General features: G+C 41.4%; 1 protein-coding gene across 1 annotated transcript in view; it reads left to right on the top strand.

Annotated features, from left to right (window-relative positions):
* LOC124721804 (protein BCL9 homolog) overlaps positions 1-27,203 on the top strand; it is an 89,672-nt gene that overhangs the window by 46,321 nt on the left and 16,148 nt on the right. Inside the window, exons 6-7 of the mRNA XM_047246925.1 lie at positions 11,207-11,645; positions 25,434-26,156. Of these exons, the coding sequence (XP_047102881.1) occupies positions 11,207-11,645; positions 25,434-26,156 (1,162 nt within the window). The remainder of the gene's footprint in view (positions 1-11,206; positions 11,646-25,433; positions 26,157-27,203) is intronic.

The raw sequence follows: 27,203 nt of genomic DNA, 5'->3' as shown, positions 1-27,203 counted from the left end.
AATAGACGCCTATAATACGCAGGCCTTACAAAATTGTCTTGAGTAGCACATAGGCGTCCAAGAGAGGTACCTAGCGTGTGCTTGCATGTGATGGAGACACTTAACATTTATGATGTCATCTCTCTTGGACGCCTATGTGCTACTCAAGACAATTTTGTAAGGCCTGCGTGTTATAGGCAACTATTAATGTCACCATTGTTTGCCTTGATGTTATGACCTGTATGTGTCCTAAGATCCGATGATGGTGGCTTTAGTTTCGCTGAAACCGGTAGTCATGGAATAAAAAGAATTCCTGTGATATTGGCTACCCATGTATTGTTTTACAAGAATAATGTCTCATCAAACTTGATGTCATAAGAAATAAAGCACTCGATGTGAGTGCAGTGTCTTAACCACTACACATCCTGACTTAAGTATTGGAGGGGTGATGTGGAGGAACTACTGGGATCCAGTGGGTTATACGTGTAATGAAAACATCGGAGAGGTGGAGATCAGCATATACACCTTACACTCCAGGGTACAATGTACATCCGAGATCTGAATTCATCTACTCCGGAGACTGGATTTTTGAGAGTCTCTGATTTACTAAGACAAATGAATTCCAAGCAAATATCACATTTAAGCATCTCAACTGAGGTAGCCTTTGCCATTAATTGCCTTGATTTTTGTCTTCAGTGAGTACTGGTGAATGATCCTGGACTCAGTGAATCATTGTGGAGTTGTATTCGTCTTGTAAGTAAAGCAGTTTACAAGTGATGTCACTTTACTTGACTCTCAACAGGTGAATTAGGTGCTGTATTATCATCTGTCATTTGTGTGGGATGAACATATTTTGATGTATCTGTGTAAGGTATTATACTAGGATGCGTACTGCTAGAGCAATTAACAGAGCATATAATATACTAGTTCCAGAGAGACAGACATTTCAGTGGATTGCATATTACATTAATAAGCAACTGGTTTAGAAAAAACTGCAGTGCTGGAAAAAGAGTTCTTCTGTCTCTGTGGCAAATAGAATATGCTAAACTCTTGCTAATCCAGTCTTCAGTAGACCGGCTTTTCATTAATCTAGCCCACATTGGGCCTCCAGTCACTCTAACATAAATGACCATTACTGCTGAGTACAGTGTCAGATGTTTAACTATTCATGACATAACGCCGGCCGCTATGACCGAGCAGTTCCAGACGCTTCAGTCAGGAAGCGCGCTGCTGCTACAGTCGCAGATTTGAATCCTGCCTCAGGCATGGATGTGTGTGATGTCCTTAGGTTAGTTAGGTTTAAGTAGTTCTAAGTCTAGGGGACTGATGACCTCAGATGTTAAGTCCCATAGTGCTTAGAGCCATTTACGACATAAAAAAGAAACAACACATTATTTGACAGTACACGACCCAAATGGAGAGTATGTTGGGAAAACGGAAGGTTATGCTGTAGAGTGAGAATGAAGAACTGGACATTACTCTATGCAGTTGGTCCATAAAACAACACAGCAAAGGAATTCCAGTCAGTGATCCAATAATAAAGAAAACAGCAGTTGCATTTAACACACAACTTGGTGCCAGTAACTTGTTTGCTGCAGGCAAGGGTTTGCTATCAAACTGGAGCAAATGGCAAGGCATGTGGCTGCTGACAGTCACCGGAAAAAGTCACTTGGCTAAAAAGAAAGATACAACGAGTTTGTGAAGAAGATATGGAAGATAATATAGGTAGGAGATTTTGCTACTGATACTACACTCCTGGAAATTGAAATAAGAACACCGTGAATTCATTGTCCCAGGAAGGGGAAACTTTATTGACACATTCCTGGGGTCAGATACATCACATGATCACACTGACAGAACCACAGGCACATAGACACAGGCAACAGAGCATGCACAATGTCGGCACTAGTACAGTGTATATCCACCTTTCGCAGCAATGCAGGCTGCTATTCTCCCATGGAGACGATCGTAGAGATGTTGGATGTAGTCCTGTGGAACGGCTTGCCATGCCATTTCCACCTGGCGCCTCAGTTGGACCAGCGTTCATGCTGGACGTGCAGACCGCGTGAGACGACGCTTCATCCAGTCCCAAACATGCTCAATGGGGGACAGATCCGGAGATCTTGCTGGCCAGGGCAGTTGACTTACAACTTCTAGAGCACGTTGGGTGGCACGGGATACATGCGGACGTGCATTGTCCTGTTGGAACAGCAAGTTCCCTTGCCGGTCTAGGAATGGTAGAACGATGGGTTCGATGACGGTTTGGATGTACCGTGCACTATTCAGTGTCCCCTCGACGATCACCAGTGGTGTACGGCCAGTGTAGGAGATCGCTCCCCACACCATGATGCCGGGTGTTGGCCCTGTGTGCCTCGGTCGTATGCAGTCCTGATTGTGGCGCTCACCTGCACGGCGCCAAACACGCATACGACCATCATTGGCACCAAGGCAGAAGCGACTCTCATCGCTGAAGACGACACGTCTCCATTCGTCCCTCCATTCACGCCTGTCGCGACACCACTGGAGGCGGGCTGCACGATGTTGGGGCGTGAGCGGAAGACGGCCTATCGGTGTGCGGGACCGTAGCGCAGCTTCATGGAGACGGTTGCGAATGGTCCTCGCCGATACCCCAGGAGCAACAGTGTCCCTAATTTACTGGGAAGTGGCGGTGCGGTCCCCTACGGCACTGCGTAGGATCCTACGGTCTTGGTGTGCACCCGTGCGTCGCTGCGGTCCGGTCCCAGGTCGACGGGCACATGCACCTTCCGCCGACCACTGGCGACAACATCGATGTACTGTGGAGACCTCACGCCCCACGTGTTGAGCAATTCGGCGGTACGTCCACCCGGCCTCCCGCATGCCCACTATATGCCCTCGCTCAAAGTCCGTCAACTGCACATACGGTTCACATCCACGCTGTCGCGGCATGCTACCAGTGTTAAAGACTGCGATGGAGCTCCGTATGCCACGGCAAACTGGCTGACACTGACGGCGGCGGTGCACAACTGCTGCGCAGCTAGCGCCATTCGACGGCCAACACCGCGGTTCCTGGTGTGTCCGCTGTGCCGTGTGTGTGATCATTGCTTGTACAGCCCTCTCGCAGTGTCCGGAGCAAGTATGGTGGGTCTGACACACCGGTGTCAATGTGTTCTTTTTTCCATTTCCTGGAGTGTATGTACAATGCACTGGAAAAAGTCACTTGGCTAACAAGGAAGATACTAAGAGTCTGTGGAGAAGATACAGAAGATAATATAATATAGGGAGAAGATTTTTACTACTGATGCTATGTACAGTGCCAGTGAAACTAGCATCTTTTACGAAGTGTTTCGTTCAGAAACATTAGTTGCCAGGAACAAGAAGGAATTTGTACAAATAACAGAAACGGTGCACAACGTTAATGGCATGTTGTAATGGAAATGCAAGTCATGAACTACTGTTCATGGTGATTGTCAAAATCTAACATTCACATTGCTTTCAACGCAGTGACAAAGATAAACTACTGTTGCAATATTATGCTCAGAAGAAAGCATGGATGGAAAGAGAAATATTCTGTCAGTGGTTCTACAAAACATTTGTGCCAGCTGTGAGAAAAAGTGCTGAAAGAAAAAGCTTGCACTGAGAGCTATCCTTGTAACTGACATTGCTGTCAGTCATCCTTCTGATGTGAGTCTACAGTCCAATGGTATACATGCACTCTATCTTTCACCCAGTGTACAGTTCAGTATCATGGCTTATAAAAGGAAACACAGAACACGAACCCACTGACCAGGGAATTTTGGAATCAGGTTATGCACCACTACTCTCCTTGCAGAATGAATGTGAAAAGACTCTACCAATGCTATGCTGAAGGTGTTGGATGCAATCAGCTTAAGTCATTTTGTTTTTCAAACAGCAGAAACAGAGGCTAACACTGGAGAATGCTAACATAATGGAGAGCTGGAGAAAAGCTTGAACATCCGTTGATACAGAGTTGGAAACTACGTTGAGCAATAGCAATGAGCCGGTCAATTCAAAATCATCAAATGCTGACACTTTATACACTGACATATTTAGCAAGCTTCCAGGAGGAGGAAAAATTAATGATGATGATGCTAACTGGCTAAAAGGGGAAAATTGTGAGCTAGACGAAGAAATAATCAAAAGCATGCAGGAAAGCAGTGATGAAGAACAGGACATAGGAGGAGAGAGCATGGAGATTTCTTTCAGTGCTGATGTTGAAGCAGTAGACATCTTCGTGGAGTTCATTATAGCAAACCAGATATATGCAGTACCAATATAATGCTTATAAAGCAGTTGCATGATAAAGTGTGCTTCTGTCGCTTATGATCAGTGCAAGAACTAAAATCTTGAGACATGTTTCATAATACTGTGATACTACAGTATATGTACACACTCACAGACTAAGTTTTCTGTGAAAATTAATGTATCGATGGATTTAAAAAAGTATAGTTCCAATGTTTTCAAACTAAATTTCAGTCACTCTCAATAATCTGGCTCTTTTGCTAGTCCAGTACCCATATGTGTGACAGCTGGTCAGCTTAGTGATAGTCTAGTGTAGTTTGTTGTGTCAAGTGATTGGAATGTGATCAGACTTAGTCTTGTGTGTCAGTATGAAAGTGAAGTGTAGGGTGGCCAATGCACGCAATGTGCAGTGCATTTTATTGTGTCCATATAGGGGGTACATGATAATGCATAGCACTCAATATCTCTTAGGTTATTGACCCACTAGACTTTTCACATGGTGCTGTTTGAAGAGCGTACTGTGTGGGCCCTGATTCTGGGGGAAGGGGTCATGGACAATGGTAGATGAGCCACAGTAGCGGAAAGAAAAAAATTAGAGACAAAACATTTATCAGTACAGTGGTGGGCAATAACAACCACTGAACGCAGATGCTTTTTAGATCTGCCTCCTTGCACTGGGGTACAGATACAACTGCTCCACACGTGTACTTTATTCATTGCATGTTACACATGCTAACATGAAAATACTTTTGGATTAAAGGAGACCATTCACTGAAAAGCAGAAGAGTTGAGTTGTCGATAGGCACACACAAAAGAAAGAAAACTTGCTAGCTTTTGTAGTTATCCTTTGATGAGCTAGACTAAAGTACACAATCATACACATGCATACACGCACCTATGCCCCTACATCTTGGTAACTGAACTAACAGTGCCTCTGCTATTTTTTGGCAGATGGACTGATTGTTGTGGAGGCAGTGTCAGATGTGGTGGGTAGAGGGAGGCGGGAGAAGGACTAGGGGCAGGCAGCTAGTGGCTCGGAGAGAGGCCGAGGGTTTGCCAGCTAGGAAGGCAGGAGGGATGTGTGACAGGTGTATGGTCCGGCACGACTGTAGTGGCCAGTGGGAAGTGGCACATGGGCAATATGGGGATGGGAATTGGGAGTGTTTGACAGGATAAAGGAAGGGCAGACTGTTGGATGGAGGGTGCAGGGTCAGTTAGTCACCATAGATTTTCACCTGTGTAGTTCAGAGAAGCTGATGGTGGAGGGAAGGATCCAGGTAGCTCAGGTTGTGTAGCAGCCTATGAAATTTAGCATTTTGTGCTCAGCTGCGTGTTGTGCCACTGGGTGGTCAACTTTGTTCTTGACAACAATTGGGTGGTGCCCATTCATCCTGGTGGACAGCTGGGTGGTAGTCATACCAACACAAAAAACTGTGCGGTGTTTGCAACAGAGTTGCTTTCACAGGTGGCCTGGCCTCTGATGGGGTAGGATAAACCTGTGACAGAACTGGAGTAGGAGGTGCTGGGTGGATGGATTGGGCTGGTCTTGCACCTATGTCTGCCACGGGGATATTATCTCTGTTCAAGGGATTGGGAGTGGAAGAGGCAAAGAAATGGACTAGGATGCTGTGTAGGTAGGGTGGGTGATGGAACATCGTTTTAGGAGGAGTTCCCTCATTTCATGGCAGAATGAGAGATAGTGAAAGCTGTGTCAAAGGGTGTGGTTCAGTTGTTCCTGTCCAGGGTGGTGATGTGTAATGGCGGGGAAGTTTTTTTGTAGCTGTTTGATGAGTATGGTTGGGGGACTTGGGATGTGTTAGAATATGGCAAGGGAAATCTGTTTGTGGACTAGGTTTAGAGGGTATTGCCTCTGTGTGAAGGCCTTTGTGAAGCATTTATATGTGGGGCAAGGGAATTATCATCCCTGCAGATACGTCATCCAAGGATGGCTAGGCTGTATTATGTTCAGTCTCTCTGCACCAGTTCAGATATGTATCCCTTTCCCTAACTAAAACCCAGTCCCACATCGTGTTCTTTAAATGCTGTCTCAACCTTTCAGTCCCCACTCCCCCTCACTCCAATGGCCTAACCATAAAGAACCCCTTCTCTGTGTCCTACACCTTCTTTCACAACAACCTTCACCTTTTCAGTTTCCATCAGTCCCTATCCCTCAGGAATCAGGTACTGCAAAATACGTCTACATGGCACATGCGTTCCAGAACCACCTCTATTTCCTCTACAAGGTAGTGTCACTGTGCAATTCTCTCTATGTATTAAAATCTCTGAAATGGAAATCTTTGCACTCCAACACCTGGGGTTGCATTCTATATACCACCTCCATAAACTGTCCAACCTGTCGACATTCTACTCCCACCTTGGGACATCACTGTCCATCAACACCCATCCTACATACAATGAATCCCTCATCAACCCCACATAGCATCCAGACCCTGCCTAGCTTGACCTCATCATTGTACCACATCTTCCAAATCTCCCTCCCAACAACCACAACACCCAGAAAACAAGCAAACCAAAAACATTATTGTTGACATCTCCACTGAAAACAACAGTCCCACAGAACCTTCAGTCCTACACCCAGTTTTAACCATGTTGGACTTGCCAAAGACCTACTCTCCCTTTCTCCCAAACCCTACATTGGAAACTCTTCTTTGCCACAATCCCTCCAACTGAAGCCAACCTCATGCCAACATGGAACCTTGCCTCTCCCAATTCATACCACCAGCCAATCATGATTGTTCCTCTCCTGCCTAACTAACCCTGGTTAGCTTCCAGGAATTCCTTACCTCCAACTTCGCCTCACCATACTTCCTCAGATCCTAAGAGTACTAACCTTTTGGCAGAAGAAACGACACCCATAAACAACTCGAAAACAGATCCAGATCTAATCATCCTTCCTACGGACAAGGGCTCCACCACTGTTGTGATGAGTCACAGCGACTACCTGACAGAAGGCCTCTGCCAAGTGTTTGACGACTCCACCCACAAGCTCTGCCAGAGTGATCCCATCTCAAGTGTCCAACATAACCTTCAATCCCTGCAGAAATCTATAGACCCTTCCCAGAACCTCTCACCTGAGTCCATCTCCCTCCTCACCCCAACAACACTGGATGCCCCATCATAGCTGAATTTCCACTCTCGTTGACCAACACCTCCAATCAATTGCCCAAAATTTAGCCTCTCACATCAAAGATACTAAGCACTTCCTTCACTGAGTTTCCACCATCCCCACCCCTTTACCTCCAGGATTCCTGCTCATCAGTGTTGATATCTCCATATACACCGACATTCCTCATGCCCATGGCCTTGCCACTGACCTTCATATACACCAACACCCCTCATGCCCATGACCTCACCACTAACCTCCATATACGCCAATATCCCTCATGCGCATGGCCTCACCGGTATCGAACACTACCTTTCCCAATGTCCTTCAGACTCCAGACTCACCATATCATTCCTTATACACCTTACCACATATCCTGATCCACAACTGCTTTTCCTCTGAAGGGAAAGTGTGCAAACAAATCCATGGTAAGTCATGGATACCTGCATGGTGCCCTCTTATGTCAACCTGTTTATGGTCCACCTAGAGGAAACCTTCCTAGCCTACCAAAACTCCCCAACATACAGTTTGGTTCAGGTTCATTGATGATATCTTCATGATGTGGACTCAGGACCAAGACATGCTATCCATCTTCTTTCACAAACTCAACACCTTTTCTACCACCTGCATCACCGGATCCTCCTCTACCTAACACACCACCTTCCTGGACATTGACCTTTACCTCTCCATCCACACCTCTGTCCACATTGAACCCACTAACTACCACCGGTACCTGCAGTTCAACAACTGCCATCCCTTCCACACCTAAAAATTGCTCCCACACTCCCATAGAACTTAGCCATCTGTGGACAATGTATCTGTAGAGACGAGAACTCCCTTGCCCAGAATGCTGAGGGCCTCGCAAAGTTCTTCACAGACAGGTAATGCCCTCCAAACTTAGTCCACAAACAGACTTCCTGTGTCATATCCTAACACACCCCCAGTTCTCCCACCATCCCCAAGAATCAGCTACGAAAGAGTGCCCCCTTGTCACCCAGTATCACCCTGGACAGCAACAACTGAACCACATCCTTTGCCAGTGCTTTGATTATCTCTCATCCGATCTTGAAATGATGAACATCCAATCCAAGATCCTTCCCACCCCTCCTAAAGTGATGTTCCATCGTCCACCCATCCTATACAGCATCCCAGTCCCTTCCTATTCCACTTGTACTCCCAACCCCTTGACACAGAGATATTATCCCTGTGGTAGACCAAGGTGCAAGACCTGCTCAATCCACCAACCCAGTACCTCCTACTCCAGTACTGTCACAGGCTTATCACACCCTGTCAGAGGCCGGGCCACCTGAGAAAGCAGCCATGTTATACATCAACTCTGCTGCAAACACTGCACAGCTTTTTATGCTGGTATAACTGCCAGCCATGTGTCAACCAGGATGAATGGCTACCGCCAAACTGTTGTCAAGAACAAAGTAGACCTCTTGGTGGCATAACATGCTCAGTTTCATTGGCTGCTACACGACCTGAGCCATCTGATCCTTCCCTCCACTGCCAACATCTCTGATATTCGCAGGTGGAAGTTATTCTTACAACATGCCCTCTACTACATAATCATCCTGACCTCACTCTCAGATAACCCATTATCCTTGTGTCACCCACCCAACATTTTGCCCTACCTCTGTCCTTTCACCCCCTCCCAGTTCATGTCCCCATGTCACCTTCAACGTGTACTGCATCCCACCAGCCACTACAATCGTGCCGGTTCATATACACACACCACCCCTCCCTCTTGCATTCCTAGCCGGCAAGCTGGCGTGCCTCTGAAGTGCTAGCCACCCACCCCTAGTCCTTCTTCCTGCCTCGTGCCTCCCTGTCCCTCTACCTGCTCCGCCTGACATTTCCTCCACCACAACCAGTCCCCGTGCTGAAAAATAGCATTGCCACTGTTATTTCAGCTGGGACCATTTAGGTGCATAGTTGTGTGTGAGTTGGTTGGTTAGTTAGTTAGTTAGTTACTGTAGCTCATCAAAGGAAGTTTTCTTTCTTTGGCGTGTGCCTATCGACAACTCAACACTTCTGCTTTTCAGTGAGTTGTCTTCTTCAATCCAAAAGTATTTACATTCCACAAAAATGCTCATACTACAGATAATATGAGTGTGGGAACAGTGCCATTGAAAACACGAAATATGGGAAGAAGTTGCTAGACTGAGGGTGCATGTTGATACATGCAGGTAATGGAGTATGATTACATAAAAAACCATGCAAGGCTATGCATCCTGGTTAGCAACAGGACACCATTCAAGGAGGGGCTTTGTGGGTGTCTCATATGGGGGATATTTACAGGGGGTGAAAGAGGCCCCTTATACAGGGTGTTACAAAAAGGTACGGCCAAACTTTCGGGAAACATTCCTAACACACAAAGAAAGAAAATATGTTATGTGGACATGTGTCCGGAAACGCTTACTTTCCATGTTAGAGCTCATTTTATTACTTCTCTTCAAATCACATTAATCATGGAATGGAAACACACAGCAACAGAACGTACAAGCGTGACGTCAAACACTTTGTTACAGGAAATGTTCAAAATGTCCTCCGTTAGCGAGGATACATGCATCCACCCTCAGTCGCATGGAATCCCTGATGCGCTGATGCAGCCATGGACAATGGCGTATTATATCACAGCCGTCCACAATACGAGCATGAAGAGTCTCTACATTTGGTACCGGGGTTGCTTAGACAAGAGCTTTCAAATGCCCCCATAATTGAAAGTCAAGAGGGTTGAGGTCAGGAGAGCGTGGAGGCCATGGAATTGGTCCACCTCTACCAATCCATCGGTCACCGAATCTGTTGTTGAGAAGCGTACGAACACTTCGACTGAAATGTGCAGGAGCTCCATCGTGCATGAACCACATGTTGTGTCGTACTTGTAAAGGCACATGTTCTAGCAGCACAGGTAGAGTATCCCGTATGAAATCATGATAACGTGCTCCATTGAGCGTAGGTGGAAGAACATGGGGCCCAATCAAGACATCATCAACAATGCCTGATGTGCTTGATGCTAGTACTGTAGAGAAATGAGTCGCATGTCAGCACAAGCACCGAAGTCAACATTACCTTCCTTCAATTGGGCCAACTGGCAGTGAATCGAGGAAGTACAGTTACATACTGATGAAACTAAATTGAGCTCTAACATGGAAATTAAGCGTTTCTGGACACATGTCCACATAACGTCTTTTCTTTATTTGTGTGTGAGGAATGTTTCCTGAAAGTTTGGCCGTACCTTTTTGTAACACCCTGTATATCGACCATCGTGTCCTACCGTGGAATGACAGAGGGACCTACTGTTGGATCATTTGCATCATTTTATTCGAGTACAGCTCTTGTAGTCTATATGTACCTTGATCGAGACAATGCACCACCCTCTCTGTCCTGAAAAGTGTCAAAATTGTTTGAGGAATGTTCCATGGAGATGGTGGTGCTTGTGTGCCCCACTCTGGTCCCATGACCTCAGTCCAATTAAGCAAATCCGTGATTCCATCAAGTGAGATGTATGTGCCTTTGACTCAGTGGATCTGTTGCTTATGTAAGTTATTGCAGAAAAGTGTAAGGAATATTTATATTTCTGTATGATGTTCAATCCCTTGTTTCAATTTTTGTAGCAAAGGTCCTTTTGCATTGATACTGGCTATTAACATTTGTACCCCATCAAGCCTAATTATTATACACTTTAGTTCTTTTACGCAGTGCAATATAACTGTGCTAACTTCCATTCTTATGAATGTCTTGAAGAACAAACAAAAGATAAATAAAATAGAATCGGAACAAATATTGATTTCTAAGCTGAATATGAGTGATTTGTTGAAGTAATGTTAGTGAAATAAATTGTTATGTCTTTTACAGAGTACATGTGCTGGCAATACTGTGAGTAGTACTGTTGGCAACAACAGTGTTACCAGTGGCTCTGGAATGGGTGGTGCCAACAGTGGCAGCAGTGGCAATAATGGGGCCAGCAACAACAACAATGCTAACAACAGTAATGCCACAAGCAACAACAACAGTGTTACTCCCACTAATAGCAGTACACCAATTGTCAGTACGAGTGGAATCTGCACAAGCAACAACAATACTGCAACAAGCAGCACAAATACAAACATTACCAATGCTGCCCCTAGTAGCTGTAGTACTTCTGTAGCGAGTAACAATGGCAATAATGTAATGATCCCTCCTTGCCCCAGCAGCGGACCAGTAAAGGATACACCATGTCTTATGGGAGGATCACCAACTGCAAATCCTATGATGCATCACAGCCCAAGTGATGTACAGCAACCGTCTCTGACAGGTATTGTAACTTTGTGGCACAAAATCAAGTACATAGCGAAATGTAGGCTACCTCGTATAGAGTTATTATTTATAATTTACTTTAAAGGTCTTTCGTGTTACTAAAAAGGTACTAGGTTGTCATTGGTGTCCTGGATATCCAAGAAAGTTTAATAATATGTTAGTATAAAATTTAAAAAAATGGCTGAGAAAACTGTCCAAACACAATTTTTAAGAGCAGTGAATGCTGTAAAAACTAAATAGAAGTCATGCTTGGGGTGTGACCCTTGCTGAATCTACTCTTAAATTATTAAGGTACATTGATGTGCATATTACTGACAATATATTCTGACAATTTTGTCCAGCGACAATGTGGCCACTCAAATTGCAGCCACATGTACTGCAACATTACCAGCCACTTTTGCCCATTAATGTTCACAGCAGTAAATTTCTGGACCAGACATGTTTAGAACGGGCCACACTATTGCAACAAAATGGACGAGCATGAGCTTTAGGAAGTAAGTGCGACTCTCCTATTTTCACACTACAAAAGGAATGAAGTTAGAAAGAACAAGAGAAATTAGGATTTGTGGACACATTCTTTTTAAACAAACAGAATGCTTCATAAAATTGGACTAGTGAACTGATGCTGGATACATGCCTGTTCCAGAATTTTACCAGACTATTAAAACACTGTTTTGAATATCCTGTACAAGCAATCTGTCAGAGAATTGCTAAAACCGATACAAATATGATAGAGTTTGAAACTTCCTGGCAGATGAAAACTGTGTGCCGGACCGAGAGTCGAGACTACAGTTTGTACCTTCAGTTTTTTGCCATTGATGATTCATATGGAAATTTATATACCTGTTTAAAGTTCAGTATTCGTCAATAATCCTCGTGGTGCCAGAAGTTTGCAGTGGTTTGGTATGACTGAAAGAGTTCATTTATGGAAGTTTGAAGTAAGAACACAAATTTCATTTTATTTTTATTCACCAGCGCATATCACTATTTACATTATCAATTCCTGCTTCAGTTACATCTTGAGGTAGTATGAAATGCAAACCTTGAGAATGAAGAACCACCTGTGATTCCCCTCTTCTTGTCCAGTATTTTTACCTCGCATTTGGCATAGGTTTGAAGGATTTGAAAGTTTTTGTGTGCTTTATCAAGTGCAGTTCTGAGTTCAGCAGCAACAGGTTGCCAACTGTTATCTTTTTTCGAGAGTTTGATCTTTGTATACATTAATTTCAATGTCCCATAACTCTGGTCGTAGCTGAATCGCATTTATATAAAGTTCATAATTCTCTTGTTTGTCCTCTTCCCCAGTGCATACATAAAAAACTGGCAACAAGAAACAACGGAAACTTTCGAACAAAAGAGAATTGATGTTTTTTTCGCTCTGACCCGTGACAGCGGCGCTCTCGGTGAGATAAGTATGAAACAAAGGTGAGAGTGAGAGGGAAGTGTTTACAGACAAGGACAGTATGAGATATTCTCTGTTCTTTGTGGACAACGCTGGCAGTATGTCGGCAACTACCTGCAACAGATTGCAAAGTCTTCAATATTGCCAGCCATACTGCGAAATTGCCATCTATTTCAGCAGTGTTGACAGTAAAACTATTGTGGTGAAATATCATTGTAAAATAAGGCCCAATTAAAGGCACCTCTAGACATGCCACTCATTTGAGTAACAATAACAATAATAAAAGATGGAAGACATTGGAAATGAGGCAGAGAATGTAATATTTATAACAACAATGTTTCCATGAGGGAATCGAGTAGACCACAATTTTTAAACAAATGAAAACATGGTCTGTTGTAGGCTGTGGACCCACAAAGGAACAAAATTTTAACAGTGTTGAAACATTAAATTTAATTGTATGTAAGGAGAGTACATTGTGCTAAGCATTTGGCTGAAAGTGGGAGGTGAACTGGAGTAGATTCCAACTCTGTTAATACAATCAATGTTCTGACACACCGCCAATAAGGACACGTCTATTAGGCTGTTTATGTGATACTTTTTGTTAGTGATGAGCAATTTTTATATTAAAGTAGTGTGGTAAAACATGTTTTTATGCATGTGTTCAGAAGTTGAGTCCTCATAGTGAATATTTTTCTATCATGAATTGAATTACACAAATGAAATGTCACTTGTCAACTGAGTAGTAACTTTGATGGATTAGTGGGCACATATTTTAAAGTATGCTTAGACATTTCATATTCTACATTTTGCGACGAGGGTAGCCCATAATCACGTTTATTGGCATAAAGAAAAGAATTTTCATGTAATTCGATGGCATGGTGCAAGTCTTTCAATTAGATGCTACTCCAGTGACTTGGGTGGCCCTAACCTATCTTGGTAATCCTACTGAGAAAAGGAGACCTACAGTTTAACTTGGAATCTTAACCTTGTGTCTTTCCTGATGTGTCTTCACGTCATTGAGATGTGAAAGCTAAGTTAAAGACAGACAAAAATTTCTGTGCTTCTAAGTTTCCAGGCATGCACTTTTCCACTAGGCCACCATTTCCACTTTTATTGATGTAACAAGAATGTATATACCTGATACAGAGTTCTGTAACATATATATGGCTTTATATTGATGCAACATATATTTCTTTATATCACAACTTGTATCTTAATATCAGGCTCTTATTTTGAAGAACAGTGTAAGAGTAAAGTGTACACTCTTTATTTTATTGAACAATTCGTGGTCATATTAAGGTAATCATTAGATGAAATGTTTTGTGATTGACCCATTATTGCAGCATCAGGAATGGAAAAAAGCTGACCATTTTTCCTCTGGTTCTGCATGTTAGCAGTAGACAAATTTGTGTCATGAAACAGAGTGCATCTATTCACCCTGGAAAATACAACTTGCTCAGAAGCATGAAGTGCTGCGTGTAAGTCCACAAGTGCATCCAAATAAATAAGCCAATCCTGAAGGAACTACATATAATGCTGTTGTGTTGAACATAACAGTTGTGAGACCAAATTTTAATTAAAAAATTTTTAAAAGACTGCAGTTCATTTTCATTATATTTCCTTTTATTAACTTACAGAGAGGATGTGTACAAATAGCTGAGATGTGGGATAAAATCTAAAGTAGTATGCAGACATCTGATTTATTTCCATTCTTAAACTGGTCTCTACCTCGTTTATCACCTCAGTGAATGAGATTCTGAATTGTTAGCAGTTATGATTACAACTATAATGAAATCAATGAATTCTACAATCTTGTTAGGAGACACTAATTATAATTTCGTGAAAATTCTATTTATTGTTTGAGGCTTCATGTTTCTGTGAAGGAGTTCTTAAATATAACGAAAATTAACAGTAGCCATAATGGCTAATTTTAAATGCTGTGACTTGTGAATAAAAGTTTTTTTTCTATTGCTGTCTGTAACATTATTTATTTTGTTTTAATTTAATAAACTGCAATAATTTTTGAGCATCATTATCAAGCATTCAATTGGATGCATTTGAAAACACAAGTTAGCTATAGATTATTTCCGTTTTCACATGCGTGCAATAAAATACCTGATGATGAGCAGTGCACGCTCATAACCTGTCATAAGGTATTAAAGTAAAACAAAACAGACTGTGGCTGGTAGAAGTCAAAACAATTACAGTGCAATGCAAAATTAATGGATCAGGATTGTGAGCAAAAAGCGTTTTAAGTGATTCATTTCCTGACATGCTGTGGGTCACCAGTTCAAACGTGACCACCAGCAATTATTTGTCATGTGTGCTTGTTGGAATAGCTTCGTCAGTGTAGAGCTCTGATCTTCCACAGTCTATGACAGTGTATGATGATTGCCAGAAGTTCCATCCGTTAATAATATTATGGCTACATTCTGCTAAAACACCAAATTTTAAGGGTTGTGTTCTGTCATTGATAGTTATTTGTACAATACATGTTCCTTTCAGCTGAATGTATTTCCCGCTTGTGACACTTTGCGCAAGTGGTGTCATATCAAGGAATATTGTCTTCTTCAGCTAGCTATGATGAGCATCCAACATATCAGACTGGAAAGCCTCTGGGTCAATTACTGCCCAGACAGTGTTGCCTTACATGGTGACATCAGTGAGATTTCCTCAAATCTTGGTGACAGTCGTACATGGAGGGAGTTGCACCTGTGGCAGCCTTACCTCCATAGATTGTTGTATCGGTTAGTCTTCTGAAGGTGGCAGCTAAGTGATTGGGTGATACATCTTTACGATGACATTGAACAGCTACAGTCGGAGAGTGACCTCATCCAGGGTACGTCAATGAGTTTCATCCCACAGATCGTGTATAATAATCTGCAGTTGACTGTCATGAATAGAATTATTATGACGGTTGACATCTGACAGTATGGCAATCGTCAAAAATTTGCCTTCTTTCTATGCAGTAGTGTGTGTATGTCCACAGTGGAAACATACCAGTGTGTTGTCCTCTGTCCTCCAAATGTCTGTTCTTCTACAGGATGTTACACTTGGCATTGGAGGTAGTTTTACCTGCTGTGGTCGGGTGCTGGGTTGTCATTGAATGGTTGCAGCATAAGTCTGAGTTGGCTGCGTTCGTTCTTCCTGGCTGGTGGCAGAGGTTGGTGCTAAGGATCTATACACTACTTCTTCAACATTCACTTAGTGGGTCAGGTTGACATTAATGGCTGCTATCTCTTTCTTACTCGATTCGGTAGTTCTGGTTGCTATAAAATGCTGTATTTCGTTTCTCACTACTCGGCGTGCGAGGGGGGTGAGGTCATAGTGATCTTGCACAACTACCATAGAGACCACCTACAGGACCCAGTCATACTTCTTTTGTCCAATTCTTTTCTGTTTCATTTCCTTGATGCACTGCCACCACTTGATGAATTCCTCAGTTGTGAAATAATTTACCAGGAGAACTTGGTACGTGTCCTCTGCATTTCCTTTCATTAATTGTTAGACTTTGCCAATTTCTGTAATATTTGGTTTCACAGTTTGCCATAGGGCCAAAACATTCTACATTTTTTTTCCCATGAAGTGCTCTTCAGTAGTTCTTGTGCCAAGTGTACGTGTTGCTGATTGTCACCAAACGTTCTCTTCAGCTCAGCTTGTGCTCAGTTTCAGCTATTAAGCTTCTCTTCATTGTGCTCAAACCACTGCTATGCTGTGCTGTTGAATTACACATTTGTTAAACACGTCATGTCCTCCCACCTGTCGTATTTGGTGTCTCAGTTGAATCCTTTCAGCACAGCATCTCAGGAGAACACTGATGATGGATGCCTGTGCGCACTTGATTTACTGCTGGCTTGAAATCCATTGGTCTTCTGAATATACAGACTGTGGGAACAATGTACTGCTTGTATTCCAGTTTCTGTATGTGTAAGCTGCACTATGTGATCAAAAGTATCCGAACACCCCAAGAAACATACATTTTTCATATTATGTTCATTGTGCTGCCACCTACTGCCAGTTACTCAATATCAGTGACCTCAGTAGTCATTAGACATTTGTGAGAGAGCAGAATGGGGTGCTCCGCAGTGCTCACAGACTTCGAACGTGGTCAGGTGATTGGGTGTCAGTTGGGTCACACATCTGTATGCAAGATTTAGACACTCCTAAATACCCCTAGGTCTACTGTTTCCCATGTGATAGTTAAGTGGAAACATGAAGGGACATGTACAGCACAAAAACGTACAGACCGACCTTGTCTGCTGACTGACAGGAGATAGCTGACAGTTGAAGGGGGTCATAATGTGTAATACTCAGATATCTATCCAGACCATCACACAGGAATTCCAAACTGCATCAGGATCCACTGCAAGTACTATGACAGTTAGGCGGGAGGTGAGAAAACTTGGATTTCTTGGTCGAGCGGCTGCTCATAAGTCAAACATCACTCCAGTAAATGCCAAACGACGCCTCGCTTGGTGTAAGGAGCATAAACATTGGACGATTGAACAGTGGGAAAACGTTGTGTGGAGTGACGAATCACGGTACACAATGTGGCGATCTGATGGCAGGGTGTGGGTATGGCGAATGCCTGTGAATTTCATCTGCCAGTGCCAACGGCAAAATTCCGAGGCAGTGGTGTAATGGTGTGGTCATGTTTTTCATGGAGCAGGCTTGCACCCCTTGTTGTTTTGCATGGCACTATCACATCACATGCCTACATTGATGTTTTAAGCACCTTTTTGCTTCCCACCGTTGAAGAGCAATTCAGGGATGGCGATTGCATCTTTCAACACGATTGATCAGCTGTTCATAATGCACGGCCTGTGGCGGAGTGGTTGCACGACACTAACATCCCTGTAATGGACTGGCCTACACAGAGTCCTGACCTGAAACCTATAGAACACCTTTGGGATGTTCTGAAACACCGACTTCGTGCCAGGCTTCACTGACCGACATCGATACCTCTCCTCAGTGTAGCACTCCCTGAAGAATGGGCTGCCATTCCCCAAGAAACCTTCCAGCACCTGAACATACGCCTGCGAGAGTGGAAGCCGTCATCAGGGCTAAGGTTGGGCCAACACCACACTGAATAGTTGGAACAATAGTGTTGTAAAAGTTTTGAAGTAGCCGGCATCCCCACTAACCAATGTCACATTGTAACGACTCTGAAGTCCAGATCTGAAAGCACATTTATTACAAACACCAGCATACAGCCAGAACAGAACTGGACTCTGCACAGAGAAAGCATGTGCTTATATAAACACTGAATACCCCAGAATTTACAAATGTGAGATATTTTAAAAACCTTCCAGACATGATAAATACTAAATAACACAGTTGCTGGTGGTTGGGTTTGAACTGGCAATCCTCACACCAGCCAGTGATGAGAATCACTGTGCCATATTGCATGCACTGCAGCTTGTGCCAGTATTACCTCGACCATTAGTTGAAAACTTAAAAATGTAATGAAATGTGCAAGTTTTTCACACAATACTGCATTCAGTAAAGCAAAACCAGATTGAAAAACCTGTGTGCATGGAAGATCTTTATTCCATGAAATGATGTGTTTTGACTGAAATCAACAATTGAATAGAGCTCAGGTAGTGTTTCCTTATTGAACACAATAAAGTTTGACTGTTTTAAACTGGAATTGAAACACTTGGAAAATTGCAATCTTTTGTAAATGATGAGTAAACGGTAAATAGATGTCACTATTGTTTAAACATGTGCTATTAGCTGACAAACTGGAATGATAATTTAAAAGTATGTTGTGGTCAGAGATGTTGCCATAAAAGTATTAGTTTTAAATCAGTTATGTATGAATTTCCTTAGTTTTAAATATCGTGTATGCCGGTGAAAATGATGTTCAAAAAAGTAAGAACCTTTTAATTAGCATTATCTTTGTCCTGAGATCTTAAGTTGTCTGTCCATATGTTTTTAGTAGATTGGCAATAATATTTAGTGATAGTAGGATCATGCACCCCTATATGACATTTCTGTAGTGCACCTGTACTTCAGTAGCAGCTTTGCTATTTATAATGGCTGGTATGAATATATTGGACTTCTTTATCATTTTTATAGTTAATTTTTTACTTCCTTTTCCAAAAGTTTTTGTTATATGTCCTAGTTAATGTGATTTTTATGCAAAAATGACAAGATAAGATTCGAATTGCTTATAATTGTATTTTAGTTCTGCAGCAAAAACAAGAGAACTTTCAATATAACAGTTTATGGTTGCTGAAATTTACAGTGCGATATCCCAACTATACTGAATTCAGTTGGCCTTCAAAACCTGTAGCTGACTAGTCATGATGTAGAGTAACTTCTTTGCAACCAGTTTTAGATAGACTTGTGCAGCCTGTTAGATAAGTTTTGTATGTTGTCATTGATACATTTTACAACATTATGTAAGATGATTCACTGCAGATGTCAAATGATTAGGATTGCCATGAGTTTCATTTTGGCAGTGTGAGGCTCTTTCAGAGCATTTTTTTGTGTGTTTTGGATCATACTGTAGAATCATGTTTCATTATATCATCTCATTTTGCAATAAGTATGACTCTTTTATTAGTTATTTCATTATGTCAGAGCATAAGTTTCTCCAGTTGTCTCTTTTTGTTATGGAGTGACCATTTGACCATTTTTACTATCATACTTTAGCCATGTTCAAGTTTTCATGTTAAATTTGTCTTATTGTCTCTTCATTGATGTTCATCATGTATGAAATCATTATAATGGTTTAATCACTTCTCCAAAAGTTTAATCACCACTAGCAGTCACTAGTTGACAGCAATGCTCATCCTTTCCAACCTCTTCCCAACCCTCTGAAAATGGTTTGTACCTTTCTGATACTTACAAATGTGACATTGAATTCGTACCAGGCAGAATCATCAGCAACTGAAAATACTGTGCTGTAGATACTTATATTTTTGAATTTCATAGGGCATTTGACATTTTTGAAATCACGTAAATACAATATGCTTTAAAACACTAATGGCATGAAGATCAACAAGATTTCAAAAACAACCCTCCTCCCTCCTTTAACTTCTCCTACATTTGAATATTAGAATCTGCATAATTTCGTTATTTATCCCGCCATGCCTTATGTATTCATTTTTAGAGTGACTTCATCTGTAAACCTAGTAATGTTCAAAATTCAAAGAGGCTGGGAAATAAGGTTTTAAATGTTAACAATACCAAAGGTATTATATACAGTTTCTCTCAGGCTTCTTTCAGACTTTCTATAGCATTCTGAATGCTTAGTGAGACAGATGACAATTGTTTATGAGATTTTAATCATTTTATGGACGCATGACCAATAATGCAAGTTATTCAAATGACAATGTAGAAAATTATTCAAATAAATTGATAATTCAAAAGTTTTACTCACGAATAAATTATTCATTGATAAAGGACTTATTGTCTCCGCAAATACAAATAATTATTTGCCGTTTATTATTTGTCACTCTACTAACAAGTAGCATACAATATCACCACAGCTTGTGTATTTCTTGATCAGTGCTCTCTTAAATATAATCAGTGTTTGTTCCTGTGTCTCAGTGTGGTCCCTGTTTGAAAAAGAATTTGTTAATGCTTTGAACAGGAGTGTAACTCAGTAGCTCAGTAGGCAAGTACCATTCAACAAATCTAAAGATCTGGGGTTCGATGCACCTCTGATTGTAGGATTTTGTGTTTCATTTATTGCCCCTTTCACATCTAGCAGTGATTTGTTAATTAGAAAACTACCAAGTGATTTTGAGTCCATATTATTCTATACTGGCTGGATAAGTCAGTTTAAAGATCATGGGAAGGCATGGGCTTTACCCTCCAATAGGACCAGGTCCAGCAAAGCATTACACAATTCAAACCAACCTTTGTATTCACAACAGCTTTATAGTGTAACAAATGTAACATAAAAATGCTTCTTAGCCAAATGACCTTAGCAGTTAGGCTACAAGATGAAGATAAAAATGCAGCTGAAGGGCACTAATCTGCAATACCTTCCTCAGTTCTACAAATATTCCTAACGCTATTGGATGTTGGCCTTGATATAATTCTGCAGTTGTCTCATGTTCATAGCACTAAAAAAAGTGTGGACAAAGTAAGGATTCTGTCATTTGTAATAGTGGACATCAACAGATTTTAAATCTATCTCCTAAAATGCTAACATCAAGTGGCTGAAATGAAGGCACTCAAAAAAGATACACCATCATCATAGGCCCTACCTGACAGTATGTGTCTTTCAGACTTCACGCTATATGCTTGAAGGAAAAATGTATTGTGGCCGTGTATGTGAGTTGCTCGCCTAAGGTTGTTGAAGTTAATGCAAATGTTAATTCTACTCCGAAATTTTTGAGTCATGTAAAATAAAAACATGGGGAGCAAGCTGTTGAAGAATATCATGCTTACACTTAGCAAGTTAAACTAAGACAAGGAAAACTTAAAAACTGTCACAGCCACAGATAATGGTGTATTGTGTAAGAATCTTTTACAAGATAAACTTGAGAGTGATCTTGTTAACTCATCTGTCCATTATCGTGCTCAGTTCTGTTTAAAACTCAGATTTTGTTGAAGTATTGAACAGTTTAAACATTTATGATTATGGTATAAATGTAATTAATCAAATACACTTATGAGAAAAAGAAAAATTACTTTCACCAGGATTAAGTTTCAGAAATAAAACTTAACAGACAATCAAAAATGGTAGCGTGTTGGAGACTTTCTGTATCTAATAGCTACAATTGTATAGCCACTATGCTGGATGAAATTTGTAGAGAACTCAGTTCAAATGCAAAAAGAGTTACTGCTGCAGTAACTGGTAGCAGAAGTAGTTTTATGAAAGCATTTAAGAATTCGCTGACACAGCCGTGACTTCAATGGTGTCAGAGGAAGAGGAAGAGGCAGACATGACTACTGAAGATGAAGATAATGTTGGTGACTGTGATGAAGATGGTTATTTAAAGATGTTGGAGAATCTACGGATCAGTGACAATGCAAATATCACACGACATGGTATCCTGTTAGCATCAGTCTTTTAGTATGTCATATATACAATAAATTTGTGTGCTAAAAATAACCCCTTCTGCACAATTTACTTTCTTGTACCAACTGACTACTCGAGGCAAGTGAGTCTACTGCAGTGGCACTGGTGTTTCATTCCTGTAGCAAGTTTCGTCTGTCTCAAGTGCTCATTTTGTTTACACGTCAGTTCCAAAGTTGTGTATGTTGTGAGACTTGACTGCTGTGCAGTTTGGCATCTGTACAGCTGCAGCGAATTTTCCAGGGACTATCGTTTTATAAAGAAATAGAAATATAGTAACAAAATGTTGGAACAAGCAATGATAATAAACTTTATTAATGAGCAAAGGAAAATTCATTGTGAATGTCCCTGTCAGAGGTTGTGTGCGAAATTCTGTATGCTCCAGAGAACTGGAAGAATAGGAAAAATGTCGTCCAAACATTTCAAAAGATACTTATTTGTTTGCTCGAGGAAATACTTACTTGTAAACATATAAAACAATATCTAGAACACTGTAAGTAGTGCCATTTCACCTTATCCTTTGTATCGTTAATTCTTGCAAAGTGTAAAATAACATCAAAAATAATTTTTCTTGTCAAATAATTCTGACTTTTCCACTGTCAAAATAATTTTTATTAAAACATTTTTATCTATTGATGTATAGTGTAGGCTTTTCCCTGTAAAACGTAAACACCATTTTGCTTTCAGACATTTCATCTCATGTAGGAAAACACTAGTAGGAAAAGTAGGAGGACCTCATACAACATTTTCAGTGTGTCATGAAAACAAAGAAAACAGCACAATAAAAATTAAGAAGACATGAGAGCACAAAATCTGTTTCTATGATACAAGTGATCTCAATCACAATAGATTCACTTCCAGTGTTAGCAGACAACACCACACTGCCCTGTTTCTGTGCATGTGCAGTGAGCAGCATACTAGAAAATTTAGTACTCCACACATTCTATAGATCATTGACACCATAGACACACACGATATATGGTTGGCTGCCAATTGACACACATGTACAAAAGGTGCATGCAGTTCGAGTAGTTGATTTTTGAGTATAAAGTTGCTCGTGTAAAATGTGCTTAAGACATGATAATTGTGTCCTTCAGAGTAATGAGAAAACTGGAGAATATACAGGGTGTTACAAAAAGGTACGGCCAAACTTTCAGGAAACTTTCCTCACACACAAATAAAGAAAAGCTGTTATGTGGACATGTGTCCGGAAACACTTAATTTCCATGTTAGAGCTCATTTTAGTTTCATTCCAACATGATCAAATTGTAAATTTTCACAGTCAACATGTGTGGGCTGACGAGAATCCGCACGCAATTGTGCAATCACGTCATTAACACAGATTTTCTGTGAACGTTTGGGCAGGCATTGTTGATGATGTCTTGATTGGTCCCCATGTTCTTCCACCTACGCCCAATGGAGCACGTTATCATGATTTCATACGGGATACTCTACCTGTGCTGCTAGAACATGTGCCTTTACAAGTACGACACAACATGTGGTTCATGCACGATGGAGCTCCTGCACATTTCAGTCGAAGTGTTCGTACGCTTCTCAACAACAGATTCGGTGACCGATGGATTGGTAGAGGTGGACCAATTCCATGGCCTCCACGCTCTCCTGACCTCAACCCTCTTAACTTTCATTTATGGGGGCATTTGAAAGCTCTTGTCTACGCAACCCCGGTACCAAATGTAGAGACTCTTCGTGCTCGTATTGTGGACGGCTGTGATACAATACACCATTCTCCAGGGCTGCATCAGCGCATCAGGGATTCCATGCGATGGAGGGTGGATGCATGTATCCTCGCTAACAGAGGACATTTTGAACATGTCCTGTAACAAAATGTTTGAAGTCACGCTGGTACGTTCTGTTGCTGTATGTTTCCATTCCATGATTAATGTGATTTGAAGAGAAGTAATAAAATGAGCTCTAACATGGAAAGTAAGCGTTTCCGGACACATATCCACATAACATATTTTCTTTCTTTGTGTGTGAGGAATGTTTCCTGAAAGTTTGGCCGTACCTTTTTGTAACACCCTGTATAGCATTAGCTAAAGTGCATCACAAGGTGAAAAAGATGTATTAGGGACTTAAGTATTGTGCTTGGCAAAAAGGTACAGAAACTTGAGGACAGTCCTCTTAAATGTTGCAGCACACTGACAATTTTCCTATTGCTAAACTGCTGAGAGATAATTGTTAGGCTTTTTTGTTTTGAAGATTTGAAAACAGTTGATTCACCTATATTGCTGTCCATAATCAAGGGGGGCAATCAGTAAATTTCAGACTTGTAGTAGCCAAAAGAATGTTGAAGAAATTGAGTGGCGAGTACCAGATGAAGTTGTGATGGATTATAACATACGCTCCTGCCTTGGTTTTAGAAGCTGTGACTACATTTGCTACTATTGGTTGTAGTGGATTAAGTAATCTACATCAGATAGGTAAAAAAGTATTATATGGCAGCATCAGAACAGAGTATTGAAATGTCTCTTCCATGAGGGTAAGAAAATTTTTCATTTAAATTATTTTTTGAAAAGCATTGTTCGGAGACTAGGGTGAGGGGCTGCATTTTAAGACATTCCCTTTTACTGCAAAAATTCGTTTAGCTAATTCATTCTGTCTTACTAATGTTGGTGCTTCTGACATGATGCCCATTTCTCAGTGCTAGTTGGTAAGTCATTTGGTGATGTTTACTCTTTGTAGTCCCACTGTTAACTGTTAGGACTATACTCTTGTAATATGCCAAGAGACTAAGGTTATGGAAAATTGAATAGGCGTATTACCTTCAAACAAATGGCTTTGAAAACTGTCAAAATAATTTTATTTATGTGAGTTAAGGAACTAAAAAGAAAAAAAAAATCATAAATGATTGAACCTCAATGAAGAATAAAAAATTTTTTTTGTGTTCCACTGTCACGTGTCATGTACGTTTCTGTAACTGTTGTTACACAGTGCGGAAGTCCTCGGTTGTGTGTTGTGTCATTCTTATGAAAACAGTGTCAGGTTATATTTTGATTCCATATTTTCGATATTCTTCACAGTGAGTGACTATATGTAGTTAATGTTGTAGATGGTGGCTTTAGCAATGAACCTAATGTTGATAGATAATATTCAAGTTAGAGTTTCATAGTTGAACAATGTAGTTAATGTGAAGAAAATTTCAACAACACAGTAGATATTCTGATGATCAGCACTTCAATGAAAATGGGGTGGTGTAACATACCAAACAACATCTGTAGTCTTTATTGCAACTTGCTTGGACTGATTTTGTTTGCCTGTTTGTGCTCCTTGTAGCAGAGCTATATATATATATATAGTAATGGTATTTGTATTTAATTTTTCAGGTGTTAAAGTTCCTGATGAAAATTTGACCCCACAGCAAAGGCAGCATAGGGAGGAGCAGCTAGCTACCTTGCGTAAGATGCACGAAATGCTGTTCCCTGGGGAGCATCAATCTCTAATGCCAGATGGATCCATGTTAGGACAGCCAGCAGACAGTGTAGCAATGCAAAACTTGGTGCTTATGCCACAGAAGAACATGGGTGCTACAAATCACGTTACACCGACATCTGCCGCTGCACAATTGGAATGGCATAAATTACAGCAGCAGTTTTATGAAGAGAGAAAGAAGAAGCCTGTGATGACAGGCGTTGGCAGCCCAGGAGGTGCAGCTAGGGCAGCTTCGGGCCCTGCGCTGTTGAGGTCTCAGGGGCCACCTCCACCATATCATCCGACGACTAGGTCTGCAAGTGTCCCAACAGCCCTGTCTTCTCCAACCCCCGGTTCACCAAATAACCCTACATCAAACTTGTCTTTGCCATCGCCACGTGCCTCATCAGGTATAAACTCTCCTTCTGATTCGAACAGTCGGCAGCAGTTCAGTACTGGATCAGCTCGTCTTCCTGGAGCAGGACCTAGTCCAACAGGTCTTCACAACACTCCTCTTGATTCGCCAGGTCCAAGTCGTCCACTTAATCCGAGCAATCCTGGGACACCACTGTCCACTCATCTGTCACCGACAGCAGTTCGAAAAGAAGGCACTGATTTTACAGGACAGCAGCAACCTGGTTTGTATATCTTGTTTTTAAAGATGTTTACACTCATAACATCTGTAATTTAAATAGTGTGCTTGTAGATCAAGTATTGTTTATTGCCCATGGTGATAATGTTTTCAAATGCTATACTATAATATATTTTTGACCAAAGTAAGTGAATAGTCAGTGCAATTCCTTGAGAGCTATATATTAAGTGATTTACATTAGAATCTGCATGATGCAACAAAACAATAGGAAACTTACATGTTCTCAATCTGTTGTCCTTCAAAGCCTAGATTCTTTGTGTGTGTGGAAAAGACACATTAATGCCAAGCTCTTCTCTTTGTGTTGTTAACTTTTTCTCATATTTCCACATAACCAAACTATGTTATTTAGCCCTGTGGTTGAGACATAACAGTTGTGTTAGGCAGATGCTGTGATAGACCTTTAAACATGGGCAAGCATAATGTCTTCCCAAATCTCTCTCAGACTGAATTGGTGTCCTAGTGTAAAGACCTTAGTGTTTATAAGACAGTGATTTGCGCTCTCTGATCAGAAGTATCGGGATATCTAGTGAACATTAATATTGGATGTGTCTACCCTTCACCTTTATGGCGGTGTAAACTCTGCAGGGGACACTTCCAATGAGGTGGCTGAATGTCTGTGTTGGAATGGCAGCCGATTCTTCTTCAAAAACTGAAACCAGAGAAGGTACTGATGTTGGGCACTGCAGTCTAGAGGGCAGCCGACTAGAGATGGGTTGTTCGCGAACTAACAGGTCCAAAGGAATGGTTCTCAAAGATGAATGGAACAAGCGAGGAACGAATTCTAAGGAACGGTCTTTCATAGTTCACTTTGGTCATGACTTTCTACTTATAGTTCCCAGGAATGGGAAACGGTCGGTCTCGTTCCCGCAACGGCATGTCGGCCAGTCTCGTTCCAACCTCAGTCCCGTTCCCGTCTGTCTCAGTCTCTGCTTTCTACTTATAGTTCCCGGGAACAGGAAACAGTTAGTCTCGTTCCTGCAACGGCACATCGGCTGGTCTCGCTCCAGCAACGGCACATCGGCCGGTCTCGTTC

The sequence above is a fragment of the Schistocerca piceifrons genome, chromosome X (assembly GCF_021461385.2).
Source record: "Schistocerca piceifrons isolate TAMUIC-IGC-003096 chromosome X, iqSchPice1.1, whole genome shotgun sequence".
NCBI lineage: Eukaryota > Metazoa > Arthropoda > Insecta > Orthoptera > Acrididae > Schistocerca > Schistocerca piceifrons.
This window is presented reverse-complemented; position numbering and strand designations above follow the sequence as displayed.